General features: G+C 36.9%; 3 protein-coding genes across 3 annotated transcripts in view; all 3 read left to right on the top strand.

Annotated features, from left to right (window-relative positions):
• The window catches only part of LOC127411817 (SERTA domain-containing protein 2-like), a 346503-nt gene that overhangs the window by 103821 nt on the left and 224380 nt on the right, over positions 1 to 18302 (top strand). The gene's annotated exons all lie outside the window — the stretch shown is intronic.
• Positions 1289 to 5955, top strand: LOC127411833 (ATP-binding cassette sub-family B member 10, mitochondrial-like). The gene is made up of 2 exons (XM_051647650.1): positions 1289 to 2390; positions 3290 to 5955. The coding sequence occupies exons 1-2, from the start codon at positions 2341 to 2343 to the stop codon at positions 3633 to 3635; spliced, it is 396 nt and encodes a 131-aa protein (XP_051503610.1). The 5' UTR covers positions 1289 to 2340; the 3' UTR covers positions 3636 to 5955.
• On the top strand, positions 11398 to 14794 carry LOC127411819 (actin, alpha skeletal muscle-like). Its single transcript, XM_051647628.1, has 7 exons — positions 11398 to 11562; positions 12430 to 12569; positions 12672 to 12996; positions 13186 to 13347; positions 13843 to 14034; positions 14121 to 14302; positions 14409 to 14794. The coding sequence occupies exons 2-7, from the start codon at positions 12441 to 12443 to the stop codon at positions 14550 to 14552; spliced, it is 1134 nt and encodes a 377-aa protein (XP_051503588.1). The 5' UTR covers positions 11398 to 11562; positions 12430 to 12440; the 3' UTR covers positions 14553 to 14794.

The following is an 18302-nucleotide window of genomic DNA, read 5'->3' as shown; positions in this document are numbered from 1 at the left end:
TTAGCTTTTTTTGTAAACTTGTTAGGTCTTGCACTAATACTTGACATAAGAAAACAAAATGAGTAAAAAAAATAAGCACATACATAACTGTAAGTGTCATAAATGTGGTGTACCAGAAGAAGAGGACAAGTTTTTTTTTTTCAGGCAACTGACAAATTCAAATATATTTTCTTTTCCTTTTCTTTTTTTGATTTTCTCCCCTTTTGTCCCCAATTTGGAATGCCCAATTCCCAATGTGCTCTAAGTCCTCGTGGTCCTCGTTGTGACTCGCCTCAGTCCGGGTGGTGGAGGACGAATCTCAGTTGCCTCCGTGTCTGAGACCGTCAATCCACGCATCTTATCACGTGGCTTGTTGAGCACGTTACTGCTGAGACATAGCGCGTCATGCTATTCTCCGCGGCATCCATGCACAACTCGCCACGTGCCCCACCGAGAGCGAGAACCACATTATAGCGACCACGTGGAGGTTACCCCATGTGACTCTACCCTCTCTAGCAACCGGGCCAATTTGGTTGCTTAGGAGACCTGGCTGGAGTCACTCAGCACGCCCTGAATTCGAACTGGCGACTCCAGGGGGTGGTAGTCAGCGTCAGTACTCGCTGAGCTACCCAGGCCCATCAAATATATTTTCTAAAAATGTGTAAAACAGTATAGTCAAACCATTTTATATTATTTAATAAAAGGTTAGGTGGTAACACTTTATAAGGTTCCATTTGTTAACATTAGTTAATCCATTAGGTATAATGAACAAACAATTAACAATATATTTTTACAGTATTTATTAATCTTTGTTTATGTTAGTTAAAAATACAAATGTCATGTTAGTTCACAGTGCATTAACTACTGTAAACATATACTTTTTACTTTAAAAATGTATTACTATACATTAAAATAAAAATTAACTAAGATTAATAAATGCTGTGAAAGTATTGTTCCTTGTTAGTTTATGTTGACTAATATTATTAAATAATGTTAACAAACTGAACTTTATTGTAAAGTGTTACCAGTTAGGTTATAGAAAGATGCATTTTAAATGGGGTTTCTTGAGTATTTGAAATTTGTTTTATGACTGAAAAGTCAAGGGACATTCTTGTCACCATATTTTGATAATGGCCCGTATATCATGTTTTGTAATACTGATCTCAAGATCTGTATGGAAATCCTTTCAGATATGAAAAACACGAACCATAAAACCGTTAAAAAAAAAAAAATGCTAAAGTTTTTCTTTATACATTTTTGTTTTATTCTAATTATCTTCTCTGTACTGTGTATTTATGTTTAATGTATAAATCTGTATTTATGTATATATAAGTCTCGCCATGACTTTTTGTGCTCGTGCAAAAAAAAAAAAAAAAAAAAAAAAAAAAAAAAAAAAAAAAGCTAAATTTTTTTCTTTTGCTCTTCGATCGATTAAACTTGTTTGACTGATCATGCCTTAAAAAAAATCGTTCCGGAAAGCGTCCAATGGTGTAGTAGAGCTTCGCTTCCTCAAAAGTCAAAGAAATACCGGGGTCACCTTTTTTATTCATTTCTATTTTAAAACACTCCATTTAACTCTTAGACGATAATTTTCTGTTGCCGAACAAGTCATTCCCGATGTGCTCAGTAAAGTCCGACAGATGTTGTCCGACAGGTTTTTGTGACAAGGCACTGCCGGGTGACTGAAGTGGGCGTGTGTGAAGATAACAGCGCACAACAAGGGAAATTAAAACTATCATGAACAGATATTGCTTAGTAACCGCCGACCCTGCTTCTAAAATAGGCCAGTCTCACCAAAGACATGACGTCTTTCAGTGTCATGCAGTCAAAGGAGTGTCCACATAGTCCTGTGTTTTGCAGTACTGTTGGTTAACTGCTCATACATGAACACATTAAATCTGCCTGTTTACTGTCGGTTTTGACCGATGAAGATTAGGTGAGGATGAAGCTCGTTTATTTATTTATTTATTTATTTATTTATTTATTTAATTTGGTCGTCTCCGTGTCCTAATGTATGGGACACTGTTGCGAATGACAAGATTTACTTTAGGGAAACTACATCAGTGCTGTCGTTCAGAAAGATTTGACCATTTGCCTAATAGGACATCAAGAATACTGTGGACAAGTTTGTAAGGATGGATCATTTGATGTCCTTGAGTTGCCTGTGTGCAAGGCAAGGAATATGTCCCAGCTCTCGTGTCAGAACTAGAGGGTTTTTACCCAGTTGTGTGTGAACACACTCCAAACTCATGTTTGCTCTCTATAGCATATCTATTGACTCCAAACAAACCTCAAAGCCTGTGGGAAATCAGGAGAGTAAGGTTAAGCCATCAGAAAACTCATTACATGTTCCTTCAGTAGATGTCAGAAGTTGATGCTGCTGGCGTATCCTCAGCGATGGAGACTGACAGGCAAGTCAGACAACTCTGTTCTACTGCACTGAGTGTTATTTGAAGGCACTTGATTTGTATTAGCATTGTTTTCTGAGTTTAAGACATATGTGAAAAATAACACCCACCCTTTTTTTTTTTTTTTTGTTTTGTCCTCACCATTGTAACCAAATGAGGGATTCTCACAAAACCTGTTAAGTAAATGTCCAGGTCATATTTAACCCCAAATAAATAAATAATAACAATAAAATATTTTTTAAGATTAACCACATCTTAAGCCCCTTCTCATTACTGTAACACATCTGGAAATTTAAATTTTACTATTATAGTAAAAAAAGATGTCTCCTTGTTCAAAAAATGAAAGGCAGTACCAAGGTAGTACTATTATGATGTATAAATAGGCCTACTTTACAATTTAAATAATAGGGTACAACGGGGCTAAATGCCCTGCGGGGTAAAAGGCACTTTTTTTTCTCCCAAAACACTAAACAGCAACAAAAACCACAGTACTTTCCTTAACACCTGTTTGTCACTATACACTGCAAAACTTTTTATTTGTCATATCAACAAAAATAAATTCTAAGTTACAGTTGACATGAGTGGCAACAAAAAAAAAAAGCAGTTTTTCTGAGCCACCTTATTTACACCCTGAGATATATAATGTCAAATCAGAAAATTAAGAAAACAAATCAAAAGTTTTCTTTACAGTTTCTATTTTATTTTTATTTTTTTTAGTTATAAGCCTTTAATTTTGGGTATGCCACTGAAACAGGAAGTCTTTAAAAACACCCTCAGAGCATAAAGGCTTAATAAACATTTTTAAAATATGGAGATCTTCTGCAAAATAATTCCAAAATCCTAAATGGCATTTCAGTCTAGTGTCATGGTATGACTACGATTTTCACCTGGTCTCTTGTCAGTGTCCTAGATGCAGAGAATGAGTTCCTGGTACAGGCGTTGGAACGGCTGATGCATGGTCGCACTGTGTTGATCATTGCTCACCGTCTCTCCACCATCCAAAGCACAGACGCCGTGGCTGTGCTGGATCAGCACCGTGTGGTGGAGATCGGCAGCCATGCCCAGCTCCTTGCCAACGACCAGGGGCTCTTTCGCAAACTGATGGAGAAGCAGGCCTTTCTGCAGGCTGAGCAGAAACTCAGTAACTTGAAGACAACAAAGAAAGTGCACACTTTGATATATACTACAAACATATTTAAAATGCTGTTCGTATTATATTTTATTGTGTCTTTGAGCACTCCTACATGACAGAAGACTGAAATGTAGCCATTCCACAGCATTTGCAGCATATCACAAACTGCCAAGTAACTGGAAACCAGTTGTATTCTGATCATTGTTAATTACAAGGTGCAGCTGTGCTGTTATATTTATTGAATGGCAGACATCACATTGCTGCTGTGGACATGATATTACACTCATCAGAGCTGCAAAAAAATCACAAACCTTGCCACTGAACCCTTTTTTTTTGCTTCTAATTGTAAGTTGTATGCTTTGATAGTATAAAATAGATTAATACCTTTGAATGAGAAGACTTTAAAGGTATAGAGGTGTATTTGAAATATGAATTACTGTAGTATGACCAAGTAGTCTGATTACTTAATGTGTGCAAATTATGCAGGTCCAGATAAAAGAACGAATGATAATCAATTTATGGACATAAAGTCAGTGTTCGTAATGAACAAATGGATAATTAAGCAGTTTTACCCAAGCAAAAGTGTATGACTGCACGATTTTATACAACTTTTCTATCCACAGTTTTCCTGAGCAATCACTGGGCAGTGCCATGATTATCCTAATTGCCTGTTTTGTATTTCTGGTCTCGAGACGGCAAGTAAAAACTGCCAAAACGAGCGATCCAGAGGAGAACAACAACCATTTAAGTGTTACTTGGTGTAAAAATTTATTTCAGGCTCAACTTGTGCAGTTTTTGGCTGTCATAACAACTCAGAATAATTAATGATATCAGCGTAACTAACCTCGGACCATCGCTTCATGTCATACACACTCAGGTGAAGCGCTGTCTATAAAAAACGGTCTTCTCGACTCTGTGAAGTTTCGGCATGTTTTTTTGACAATTTTTACAAATGTTATACCTTAAACATCACATTACCCACTAAGAATAGACGCCGATGCGAGTGAAAACACTGGAGACCGGAAATTGAAAACAGTCGAATCGTGGAACACTTCCGCGTTCAGGAAAAGGTGGATAAACAAGAAGTTTATATTGCGTAACTTGCTTTTCAGACACAGTATGGCCAGTAATCTTGTCTGTTTTTGCTCTGCTAAGGGAAATGGTTCCAACTGGAGTTCACAGTGAATACAGATGGAGTTATATAAACAGTGAAGCATCCCAGTGCTGTTATTTTAAATATCAGCTCTCTTGGAACACCACCTGTCCAATCAGATTAGTGGACCGGAATGAACTGTTTTTAAAATGCAACATGGTGTGCTTTAATCATCTCTTTATCTATTTATTGTGCCTAGATGATAAACCACAAAGCATTTACTGGGAATTAATCCAATTTCAATTCTAACCCAGCTACTGTGATTACTATATTAGCCAAATACTGTTTTTGAAGGAGCATCTGTTTAGAACATTGTAAAAAAAAAAAAAAAAAAAAATTATATATATATATATATATATATATATATATATATATATATATATATATATATATATATGTATATGTATATGATTTATAGTTGCAGTTGTTTGTGTTGAGAACAAACACTATGAAAGAGATTTTTTATTGTAACTTTTACTCACAGCCAATATATTTTTATATCTGTATTATTGCAATGAGATTACATTTATTCAGAACTTTAGGAAAATTTAGAAAAATGTGTATGTTTGTCTGTTGTTAGTTTCTTTTCCATTGTTCTATCCGCACTCTTAATAAATTGCTTTGGAACATACAATTCTGACCTGTACACAACCCTGTATGTGAGAAGCCAACAGAGGACGCTGTTGACTTAAAAAAAAAAAAAAAAAAGCAGTACATTACCAGTTACAAAATATTTTGAAAGCCAGATATAGAGGAGCAGAGAGAGGGAGAGGGTTAAATGAAGGAGAACTGCTAACCTTTCAGTTAACCCCCTGAAAAACAAATAAGTCTTGGCCACTCTATTAGCGAGAACCCTTGTACACCTCAGTAATAAAGTAATTTAATTAATTGCCCATATCGTGGCCATGTCTTGATCACAGAAACTATACCACCAGGTATAATTAAGTCCAAGCAGGAAGTCCCGCCTAACGGTGAAAGAGCCAATCACCTTTTAGATACAAACATCGCCTGTCAATCAACTAGAGAACGCGCATGCGCTATAACTATACACGCGGGGAAATTCCCTTTATTTATTTATTTATTTATTTATTTATTTTGTGTAATCTGAGGTAAAGAAGCACAATGTATAATACCAATGTTGGCAAGATTTTACTGCTGATTTGAAATATGTTCTTTATTCGTAATCTTGACCAACCATTTTGAGATTTTGGTCTTTGCCCATTCAAGTAGATCTGCACTTTTGGGATGGAAATAGCTTCCCAGAATCGTTTCAAAGATGCCCGACAGTGGACTGACTTGCTAGAAAGACTTTGAATCTACTCAGTTACAGCTCTAGCTCAGACTGTTGCCCTGTTTTGCCAAGCAAAGTTGCTTACCCCCCTGCCTCAGGCCCGGTTCTACGGGTGTGTTCGAACCTTAGAGCACCCTTAATTGCAGACCAGGGCAAACTACTGCCCACGGGAAATCATGAATGCTTTTTTATTAGATCTTTCATTTATCTGGCTTTGGGACCTATCATGCAACTGCAAGCTTTTAATATGCTCAGGGCTGCTAGATAATATATGCAACACCCAGTGGCGGGCCGTACATTCAAAGTCTAGGCCTTCAGTGTGATTCATGCCATTAAGAAAACACAGTTTCAGAATGAATAAGACACCCTATGCCTTTGGGCATCATACTTCATGTCGCAGCTACCTAATAATACCAATTTACATTTTAAAAACACGTCCACACATGAAAATCAGAACTTGAAACAACGCTTAATGCTCAAGCAAACCTAATTTTAACTGACCTAATTATGACTGTTTTGTGAAATGAACGTCTCCCGAACAGACATTCAAAAATCATAATTTTTCATATGAATCTACCAAGGAGGTCTATAATACCTGGAAAAGTCTATCTAATCAAATTTGCGATTTATCAGACGAATCAGAATCAGCTTATTGCAAAGTATGCTTACACGTACAAGGAATTTGTCTTGGTGACAGGAGCTTCCAGTGTACAACAATACAAAAACAATACAAAAACAGCAGCAAGACATAGATAATAATAAAAAATAAAAAATAGTTATACACATACGTACATACACACAGAGACACACACATACATACATACACACATACACATACGTAGTGCAATCTAATACAAATCTGTTATCTGTTATGTACAGTGCAAATACAAATCTGTTATACCTTTTCCAGAGGAATGAAATGGCAGAAGAGGTTGGATGTGTTGGATAAATATAAAAAAGACTAAACTGTGTATTGCACATAGTTATTGCTCAATGGGGCAATTTAACTGTTCATGAGATGGATAGCCTGAGGGAAAAAAACGGTTCCTGTGCCTGACGGTTCTGGTGCTTAGAGCTCTGAAGCGTCAGCCAGAAGGCAACAGTTCAAAAAGGTAATGGGCAGGGTGAGTGGGGTCCAGAGTGATTTTTCCAGCCTTTTTCCTCACTTTGGAAGTGTATAGTTCTTGAAGGGGGGGGGGGGGGCAGGGGGCAACCAATAATCCTCTCAGCAGTCCGAACTGTCCTTTGTAGTCTTCTGTTGTCTGATTTCGTAGCTGAATCAAACCAGACAGTTATTGAAGTGCAGAGGACAGACTCAATGACCGCAGAGTAGAACTGTATCAGCAGCGCCTGTGGCAGGTTGAACTTCCTCAGCTGGTGAAGGAAGTACAACCTCTGCAGGTCCTTTTTCACAATAGAGTCAATGTGGGTCTCCCACTTCAGGTCCTGTGAGATGGTAGTGCCCAGGAACCTGAATGACTCCACTGCTGCCACAGTGCTGTTTAGAATGGTGAGGGGGGTCAATGTTGCTTGATGTGGTATATTCCTACTTGATATCTCCGACCATAACTGCACTCCATTCCCCGATATTCGGAACTGCAACACTCCCATTAGCTTAGCAGGGGTTTGACTCTCATTAGAGATGTCTCCTAGCAACCCAACTGATAAACAATGCTGCAGCGCTAGCATTTGTGTTTCAGGTGTACGATTATCAAAAGAGATTATAATGTTTTGTTTTAAAACAAGCTTTAATATCATGTAATGTGGAAACGTACTCATTTATCGATATTACTTAATAAAGTGAATGTTTATCACTTTGTATATCTCCCTGAGTGTCGACATGTTTGTGTGACATCATGCCCTTGTATCTCAGCGAAATCGGAGTTGAGAATTTCTGCACGAGCCTAAAAGTTGTAATTCTGACTTCAAGATGCATTCCACTGCACTTTTCCTAGTAGGAAGTTGTAAAATCCGACTTTCCGAGTTGACTGGAATGCAGCACTACTTTTCAAAACTTGATCTGACACTGAATGCTCAAGCAGCCTAATTTACACTTAGAAGACTCCTGATGTTGCTATAACAATGCAAAAAGCACTTACCAATTTACTTGAAGTGAAAATCAGTCCTCCTTTCCTGTTTAATAAATTAAGCAATCACACGGTCATGCAGAACATCTCGTGTTTTTAAATCCATAAGGATCTCTTTCTCAATGGCGATAGCGGCAGAAATAACAGTCTACTCGTCAGCAAGATCTCGCGCACTTTCAAATTATGTCACTCAAAGCATGATTGCATCACTCAAGGCCAGCTAGAAGGCCTTGACCGGGACATATCCTAAAGATCACACCCACCTGGCTGATGAATCTGACAATCTAACTTTAGTTGCCCATTCATTTGCACTGTTGAGGGATTCTGTGGAAATTCTGAAGGCCTGACGGGGTGGAGCTCAGACTCACACTGCTTCGGCTAAAGAGCTTGGCTTTGGGCATGTGATTTGTGAAACAGTTGTCACACTTTGCTTGTAAGCATCAAGGAATAAATTCTGACTGGATAAACTTTTTGTTTCTCTCTATTTGTTTGTAGATTAAGAGTGGAAAGTGATTAAAAATACATAGGCAAAAAGGTGATTGAGAATGAAAGGATGAAAAATATTTATTTATTTGGCATGTTATGCCAGCAGAGAAGGCTTTCAGTGATGAAATTTATTAATAAAATCCCAATAGATTTTCACATCATTTGCACGTGGAGGAGTAATCAATGACACGCAAGAAAAAACAAATGAGAGAGGAGTTCTTTGTGGTATTTGTAAAAATGCCGAAGTCCTTCACACCTGTATGCAAATGTTACTCTGCCAGTAATCATTTATCAGTGTCAAGGGTGTAGATTTGGCTTAAACATTGTGGGGGTTGCAGCGTGAAGCATTTACATGTTTCCATTGATTATGGTATTGGGGGTACTTGCTTGTTTTGATTATTGGGGGAGTTACCTCCCCCCCATCCCCACTGTAATATATGTCCCTGATCAGTGTCATGCAGCCTGTTTTATTCAGTTGTGTGCTGAATGGGATGCCAAACAAAACATTGAGAGACCCACATCATGACCATGAGTGTGTAAATGGGTTGATATTGTCCTGATAATAAAACAACTTTGTCCACTTTGTGGCAAACATTAAAATAAGGTTTTACAATCTGTAATTTCCGAATATTTTATTTGACTATTAAACCATACTCCTTATATAGAGTTTTAAATTGAATACTAAATTACCACTGCATTTAAGTATGGTAAAATAAACCATTAATAATTATAATAAGCCTTTATTCAGTTTTACTAACACATGATAGAAAAGTAGCTCTTCCATGTTCTACTTAACAGCTGTCGGCTGATGTGGCCCCTGTACCAAAATAATCGCACACCCCTGCTCAATTGAATATGTAAGACTAATACTGTAAATACAGCAGATTTCCTTGAATCCCAGCAAACACACAAAAATCCTTGCATTTTGTGAACACACAATTGCTGCATCAAGACTTATAAACGTGTATGATTTTGCAAATTAGTATGTCCTAATCTGCAGGCGCAGAATTTTGCTGTCATTTTCAGCAACATATAATGTAAAAAAAAAAAAAAAAAACAAAAACACAGAAACAAAGCAATAAATGTTTTGAACATTAAAAAAAAAATAATAATAATAACTTTTCTTTACATTGTTTTAGTAGCATTTAAACATGATTTAATCTATAATTTTTTTTTTAATTACGATACATCTCCACTTTATACAGCGCACCCCCACTATTTTCAGAAGCACCCTCAGTGATTTTGATCTGGAACCAGGCCTGCCCTGCCTGATCACTAAAGTGACTGACTTGACTTGACTCATTGACTCACTCAGCTCAACGTAAACTTGCAGAGACTGGCCTCTTTTTGAGTAGGCTAAAGCATATACAGAACAAGAGCAAAAAACTTAACACCTGTAACATTTTAGCTCCACAGTAATTTTACTAATACATTGTAGTTGCTTTTACAGCCTAATAAGCACATGAAAAAGGTTTAATACAAACAATAGAAATATCTACCATTGCAGTGATATATACACCTTTCACATAACGTTAACTTTTGTTTGAATGTTTATACAACCTCAAAATAGGCATATCTCACAAAACTGCAAGTATGGAACAGAACAGGCTATTAATAATCAGGTTATTAATGATAAAATACAGAGAAATATTCAGTAAGCTGTCTTGAACACCCTCCTGTCCATTTGCTCAGAAACCTGCCTGCAGCAGAGTTGTGAACAGATGGTCCAAATGCTCTCAAGTGTCTAAAATAGAAGCTGCAAGTCTATAAAAGGACACACTACTCACAATTCACCTTTATGGTTTGATTTGCTATTATTGCAATTGTGTTTGTGTGTGGGGGGTGGGGGGGGGGGATTATATTCTGTTAAAATATATCTGTTGATTTATGATTTAGGATACCATCAATAACTAATAGTATTCACATCAATACTACTCCTACTACTACTACTACTACTAATAATAATAATGGTAGCACTTTATAACAATGTTGTATTTGTTAACATAAGCTAACTACATTAGTTAACATAAATTAACAATGAACAATAATTTTTTAGCACTTATTAACCTTGATAAATGTTAATTTCAACATTAGCTAATACATTTGAAAATTTAAGGTTGTATATGTAAACATTAGCTAATGCATTATGAACTAACACAAACTAATAGTGAACAACAGTAGGCTATATTTATAAATTAACCAAGATGAATAAATGCAGTTAAAATATTGTTCACTGTTAGTTCATGATACCTAATGCATTTATTAATGTTAACAAATGAGTAAATGCATTATGCATTATCACTAGCATTAGGAACCTTATTGTAAAATGTTACAACAATAATAATAATAATATCAATAATAATAATAATAATAAGACATTTAATTGAACACTTTAGTAAGCATAAAGGGAAAGAACAGGATGGTGTATAATTTCCATATAAAGTGTCATAATGAGAGTTTCACAATAAAAACGTCTTACCTGAAAAGACATTACAACAAATAGACATTTTAAAAATGACAATTTTTTATATCCTATAACAAGTCTCTTTGGTCCAGAATCAGATTTTATTCCGAATATACTTCCCTAACATTGCGCAAAGTAGGCCCATACGAGAATAATGAGGTCAAAAATTCACAGTACACAAATCTCTCAACGAGATCTTACAATCGACAGGAATATACAACTACGCACCATGTGGGAAGTAGCTGGTAACAAATCAATACCGCCCCCAGCCCATGTACGCATCAAGCAGCCTGGCTGGTAATAATGACTTTCAAGCCATATAAGGACAGTCCTGCACACTTCGAATTTGGGGATACTGGGGAGACACGCGGCTTCACTACGAAGTCACCCCTCACTTACAGCGGGAGAGCCTAATATGGTTGAAGTTTGGGGGGGTACAGATATCCTCAATGGTGCGCGTGGGGGAAATACGAAGAGTATATAAGGCATTCGGGAGTCAGTCAGTCCGTAGCTGGATTCAGCCGTGGTTGTCTTCTGCACTTCTGAGCTTCATCAGATAACGGTAAGCAAACTCAAACAAACCCATGTGCTGCAAATGTAGCTTCTAGTTTTAAAGCTGAAAAACGTTATTACACCTGGATACAGCTTTAAGTGATAAGCTCTGATGGGACCTGATAACTAAGACGGATTTGTTTTTTTTTAATTATTATTTGTATAATTAATACATTTTTATTATTTATTATTTATTTTCAAAATTTGCATATAATTACTGTATTAAATGTTTTAATTCTTAATGTATTATTTGTATACTTAAAAGTTGTGAATGGCGTTGTTGTTGATTGCATACTTGCATAGACATATACTGTATACTTACGTCACGTGACATCATGTGAGACAGTAATTAATTAGAAAACACATCTAACAAAATATTAGAATGTTTGTACACTCCAAAAATCATTTTAAGATTGATGCATTTAAATTTCACATCAAAATTCCATCTAATTGAATAAGTAATATTTGATTAAATAAAATGAAATAAAAACTAAATATTTTAAGTTTTGTTAATTTAATTTAGTTAAAAATTACACAATTCAATTTGATTGAATTTTGTTATGAAATGGAAATGCATAAATCTTTAAAATAGGCTAGAGTGTAAATATCACATCTTTAAAAGTTATACTGTATATGTATTTATGACAAATGGTCATGGTTTACTCATATTAATACTTTTGACACTCATCAAAATTATTTATTTTGATTGATTTACTCATTAATGTAAGCATATCCACAACTTTAAATAAGTTAATGATCTGTTTATTCAAATTAGTGCACTGTTGTAGATCCACTTAACTCAGTTCACTTTAAGCCTCAATCAGTACATGCATAAACCTGCATGCAATCCAATATTTCTCATCCTGTTCCTCATTAGAACCCACCAAGATGTGTGACGACGAAGAGGTTACCGCCCTGGTGTGCGACAACGGTTCAGGCCTGGTCAAAGCTGGCTTTGCCGGTGATGACGCTCCCAGGGCTGTCTTCCCCTCCATCGTTGGTCGCCCCCGTCACCAGGTATGCCCAGCAGCCTTTTGTGCTTCACATTTGTAAACAGCATTCACATGCATAAGCAATAGCCTTTACAACATTTTAAAAATGCTATTTTTCTTCTTCCAGGGTGTCATGGTGGGTATGGGTCAGAAGGACTCCTACGTTGGAGATGAAGCTCAGAGCAAGAGAGGTATCCTCACTCTGAAGTACCCCATTGAGCACGGTATCATTACCAACTGGGATGATATGGAGAAGATCTGGCACCACACCTTCTACAATGAGCTCCGTGTTGCACCTGAGGAGCACCCAACTCTGCTGACTGAGGCCCCCCTTAACCCCAAGGCTAACCGTGAGAAGATGACCCAGATCATGTTTGAGACCTTCAATGTCCCAGCCATGTATGTGGCCATTCAGGCTGTGCTGTCCCTGTACGCTTCTGGCCGTACCACCGGTGAGACATGGAACATGTTTTTAGATACTTATTTTTACACTTAAATTCACAATATGTATGTTGTTGAATATCCACTTACAAATAATTAAAATTTTATGGGATATCACTTGCAGCTTTGCAGATGCACAAATCCACACAATACGTGCCAACATATGGAAGCCTTTTCTAACAAGTTGTTCTATATTTAAGGTATTGTGCTGGATTCTGGTGATGGTGTCTCCCACAATGTACCCGTCTATGAGGGTTATGCTCTGCCCCATGCCATCATGCGTCTGGATCTGGCTGGTCGCGATCTGACCGACTACCTCATGAAGATCCTTACTGAGCGTGGCTATTCCTTCGTCACAACAGGTAATTCTACTTTCCAGTCATTTCTGTTTTGTTTTCATGTTTATAAAAGATTGGTCTGCCCGCTTAATGTAATTGCTCTTCAGATAACTAATATACTGTGGGGTCAAAATGTCTGAGACCACATTGAATATCTGGATTCTTTTTTTTTTTTTTTTCTATTTAAACCTGGAAACAAATTTTTTTGAAAAGTTATGTAAAATTAAAAAGAAATATTAAGATGATGTACTATTTTAAGATCATAATACTAAGTTTTTCAATAAATTTTTGAATTTTTCAATTCCACTTTTCACCCAAATTTGTATGCAAATAATATAATTTGGAATGAAAAAACATTGATATTGGCATCACCCACTGATATTGATCAAGGATTCAAAATTGAATAATTTTTACTAGTGTTCTCTGACTTTTGGACCCCAATGTATTTGTTTGCAATTTGTATGGTAGTCAATGGTGTCATGTTACAAACAAATTACTAACTCAATAATCTCTTTATAGCTGAGCGTGAGATTGTCCGTGACATCAAGGAGAAGTTGTGCTATGTGGCTCTGGACTTTGAGAATGAGATGGCCACCGCTGCCTCCTCCTCTTCCCTGGAGAAAAGCTATGAGTTGCCTGACGGCCAGGTCATCACCATTGGTAACGAGCGTTTCCGTTGCCCAGAGACCCTCTTCCAGCCTTCCTTCATTGGTGTGTACAGACAAACATTGTTAGAAAGTATTGTATTAATCCATTCAGTTTTTAGTCTAAGTAATCATGGATTGGTTTCTAAACAGGTATGGAATCTGCTGGAATCCATGAGACCGCCTACAACAGCATCATGAAGTGTGACATTGACATCAGGAAGGACCTGTATGCCAACAATGTCCTGTCAGGTGGTACCACTATGTACCCAGGTATTGCTGACCGTATGCAGAAGGAGATCACTGCCTTGGCCCCCAGCACAATGAAGATCAAGGTAATGCAGCTATATCTTCTAACATCCTCTACTCATTTCCCATTGATTTAACAATAATCACTTCAATAACCTGCTATCTCAAATATCTCTCTCCTCATTTTGACAGATCATTGCCCCACCTGAGCGTAAGTACTCTGTATGGATTGGTGGCTCCATCTTGGCTTCCCTGTCCACCTTCCAGCAGATGTGGATCACCAAGCAGGAATACGATGAGGCAGGCCCCAGCATTGTCCACCGCAAGTGCTTCTAAATCCACCATTGCCATCATCTGCATCTGTCTGCTGTGGATCCCGCAATAATGGAGGATATAGTAATCACATCGGGACAGCTCTGGTACAAGTGTATTTTGTACATATGTGCTACTCGATGAACATGCTGCAAGGATAAACAAACACAATCGAGACTCAGAAGACCATTATACCATGTTATGTAACATGAGACTGTAATATGTACATAAATAGTAATTAACTTATTAAAGTACATTATTTGGTATTTGGTTTGTGAGTTTTGTGTGGTTTGTTTGTGTAAATAAATTGTTTCACTTGACACTGGAGACTATAGTAGGACAAGGTATGTCATAGTAGCTGTTTTTCAGGAGGACACAGCAAAATCCATAGCACTAGCAGCATACTTTGCTTAGTGAACTACTACTAGTCCAACTGATCATTAAACTGACATCAACTCTATAAAGTAGATAAGACAAGTAATAATTCAAATTAGATATACAATCAGCTTAGTTAGAAGATCAAGGCAATGCAGTTCACCATCCAACCTATTACAAATACTGTTTAAATGAAAAAAAAAAAAAGATTCATATGGTCCTTTAAACCTTCCCATGCCCTTGAGAAGAGTTAAAGTTGACTTCAGTTTGTCCCTAAAGGAATGTGCTACATATGCCTCTTCGAGAACCCTGATGGGGTTCTGACATTTGATCACCTGCAAAGACGAGAATTAAGTAGGGTAGGGTCGAGAAAGTATTTCTTTGCAATGATTAAATACCATTCCTCACCCATACCAATTATTAAATACATTCTTAAAGCAATATTCCGGGTTCAACACAAGTTAAACTCAATCGACAGCATTTGTGGCATAATGTTGATTACAACAAAAAATAATTTAGACTTTTTCTTAAAAAAAAAAAAAATCAAAGTTACAGTGAGGCACTGTAAGGCTGGCACCAGGATGTCTACACCCAAAAGGCTCTGTGAGAGCCAACGTCATAAAACTCTCACACAGAAGAGCATCTCCACCTGAGACAACACACCCTACTGAGTAAGGACCATAAAATGCAAATCTCACTCACATCACTCTCAGCCCCCTCTCTCACCTCAGGTCACTTTCGGGTCACCAAAAACTAAGTTATGACTTATCCTGTTCTGTAATGTAAAAGGTTTTCTGATCATACATGTTTGGTACCATTCAAGAGGTCTCAGTGCAACTGGTAAAATGGTCTCATTCCCTTTCAGCAAAGTCAAATCACAAGTAAGATTTAAGAACTACTACTGTATTCTATCAGGGTCATGCCCCTCCCAAATCTCTCACAAGAACCATCAGATTAGGTGCATTCTTTATAAACAGCAAACAACCTACTCAATCACAAGTTTCAAAGGTCTACTTACAACCCCCTAAATTGTAAACCAAATCCTGAATAACATCAAACAAACACATCTGAAATAACAATAGAATCGTTTGGTATTTAAGGAAGGTTGGCCAAGAGCTCGGGGAGCCTGTAGTCAGATATCCCACACAATTGCTGTGTGAAGTTTTTCTCTACCAGGTCTGCAATTCTTATTGATAAATGTTTAAATTTGACTTATTATTGTCTAGTTGGAATTGATGAATGTATTATTTTATCTGGTAAATAAATTGTTACATTTGAGTTTATTCTAATTTACTCTGAAATTATTGTCTTTAGTAGATTACATTAAGTCCATGTTTTCGCAAATCTACAACCAGGTTAGTAGCGGACTAAAGCTCAGTTCTGAGTGGAGCATGGGGCACACAACTGAGACTTTAGAGCTCCGACTAACAAATTGGCATTAGTTCAAGTGTACTTAGTGTACAGGCTCAATATGGAATTTCCGTTTAGAACAACATAAAGTTGTCGACCAAGCCTTAATAGGGTGAAGTCTAAACCTCTGGTTATTGTAATATTTTCTAGCTAAGTGTACATAGGAAACTATGGCATGATATTATAAAGCTATTTTAACTTAGGTATTGTTGGTCTACCTTTGTAAATTTAGTGGTCATGACCTCTGGGTAGAGATAATGTTACTCTAATTTAGTGTTTACTATCTAAGGGGACTAAACAAAATACTTTTAGATAAAAGGGCAAGCATGAGCAGCCATCTAATTAGTATTTAGTCAATTACTGTTTTAATGACCAATACTGGTGTATTTGTGACCGTGAGATCCGTGGATTGGAAACTTTTATAATTGGAGTCAGATTAAATAAAACGGGGATCATAAAACGAATAATATAGTTATTTAATTGGAACAAAATAACTTAAACTTAATGTGCACGATAAGACAGAACGTGCAGGAGACCTTCAGCCACGCCATTGGATACCGTCCTTGGGCCATTGGGTGGCCACCCCCTTACAGCACTTACAATGGAAGTGAATGGGGCCAGTTTTTGGAGGGTTTAAAGGCAGAAATGTGATACTTATAATTTTATAAAAGCACTTACATTCATTCTTCTGTTAAAACTAGTGTATTATTCGAGCTTTAAAGTTGCTTAAATTGTCCTTTTAGGGTTTGTTGACATTACATCGTCATGTAAAATTGGCTATAACTTTAAAAAGGTTAGTAAGTGATTTTATCACACTAAAACCCTTTTTACACACATATCCTTTATATCTTGTAGCTATACTTTTGAAACAGTGAGTATTTTAATGTTTATGGATTGGCCACATTCACTTTCATTGTAAGTGCTTCACTGCAACACAGATTTTTTCTTTTTTTTTAAGAAAAGGAGCTGCAAGTCAAAATTATATTTGTAAGATCCAGGCTAGATATGTTTATTTGTATCCCAATAAATTAGGCAATAATTACAATTAAGTATTTATAAAATATATATATACACTGGCAGCCAAAAGTTTGGAATAATGTACAGATTTTGCTGATTCGGAAGGAAATTGGAACTTTAATTCACCAAAGTGGCATTCAACAGGTCACAAAGTATAGTCAGGACATTACTGATGTAAAAAAAACAGCACCATCACTATTTGAAAAAAAAGTCATTTTTGATCAAATCTAGACACGCCCCATTTCCAGCAGTCATCACTCCAACACCTTATCCTTCAGTAATCATGCTAAATTGCTAATTTGGTACTAGAAAATCACTTGCCATTATATCAAACACAACTGAAAGCTATTTGGTTCGTTAAATGAAGAAACTCTAGAAACTCATCAGTCAATCATTGTCTTGAGGAATGAAGGCTATACAATGCTTGAAATTGCCAAATAACTGAAGATTTCATACAAAGGTGTACACTACAGTCTTCAAAGACAAAGGACAACTGGCTCTAACAAGGACAGAAAGAGATGTGGAAGGCCAGATGTACAACTAATCAAGAGGATAAGTACATCAGAGTCTCTAGTTTGAGAAATAGACGCCTCTCATTTCCTCAGCTGACAGCTTCATTGAATTCTACCAGCTCAACACCAGTTTCATGTACAACAGTAAAGAGAAGACTCAGAAGTGCAGGCATTATGGGAAGAATTGCAAAGAAAAAGCCACTTTTGAAACAGAAAAACAAAAAGAAAAGGTTAGAGTGGGCAAAGAAACACAGACATTGGACAACAGAAAATTGGAAAAGAGCGTTATGGATCTTAACCCCATTGAGCTTTTGTGGGATCAGCTAGACTGTAAGGTGCGTGAGAAGTGTCCGACAAGACAGCCACATCTATGGCAAGTGCTACAGGAAGCGTGGGGTGAAATGTCACCTGAGTATCTGGACAAACTGACAGCTAGAATGCCAAGGATCTGCAAAGCTGC

This window comes from Myxocyprinus asiaticus, chromosome 21, assembly GCF_019703515.2.
Source record: "Myxocyprinus asiaticus isolate MX2 ecotype Aquarium Trade chromosome 21, UBuf_Myxa_2, whole genome shotgun sequence".
NCBI lineage: Eukaryota > Metazoa > Chordata > Actinopteri > Cypriniformes > Catostomidae > Myxocyprinus > Myxocyprinus asiaticus.
The sequence above is the reverse complement of the archived record's forward strand: the minus strand, read 5'-3'. Positions and strand labels throughout refer to the sequence as shown.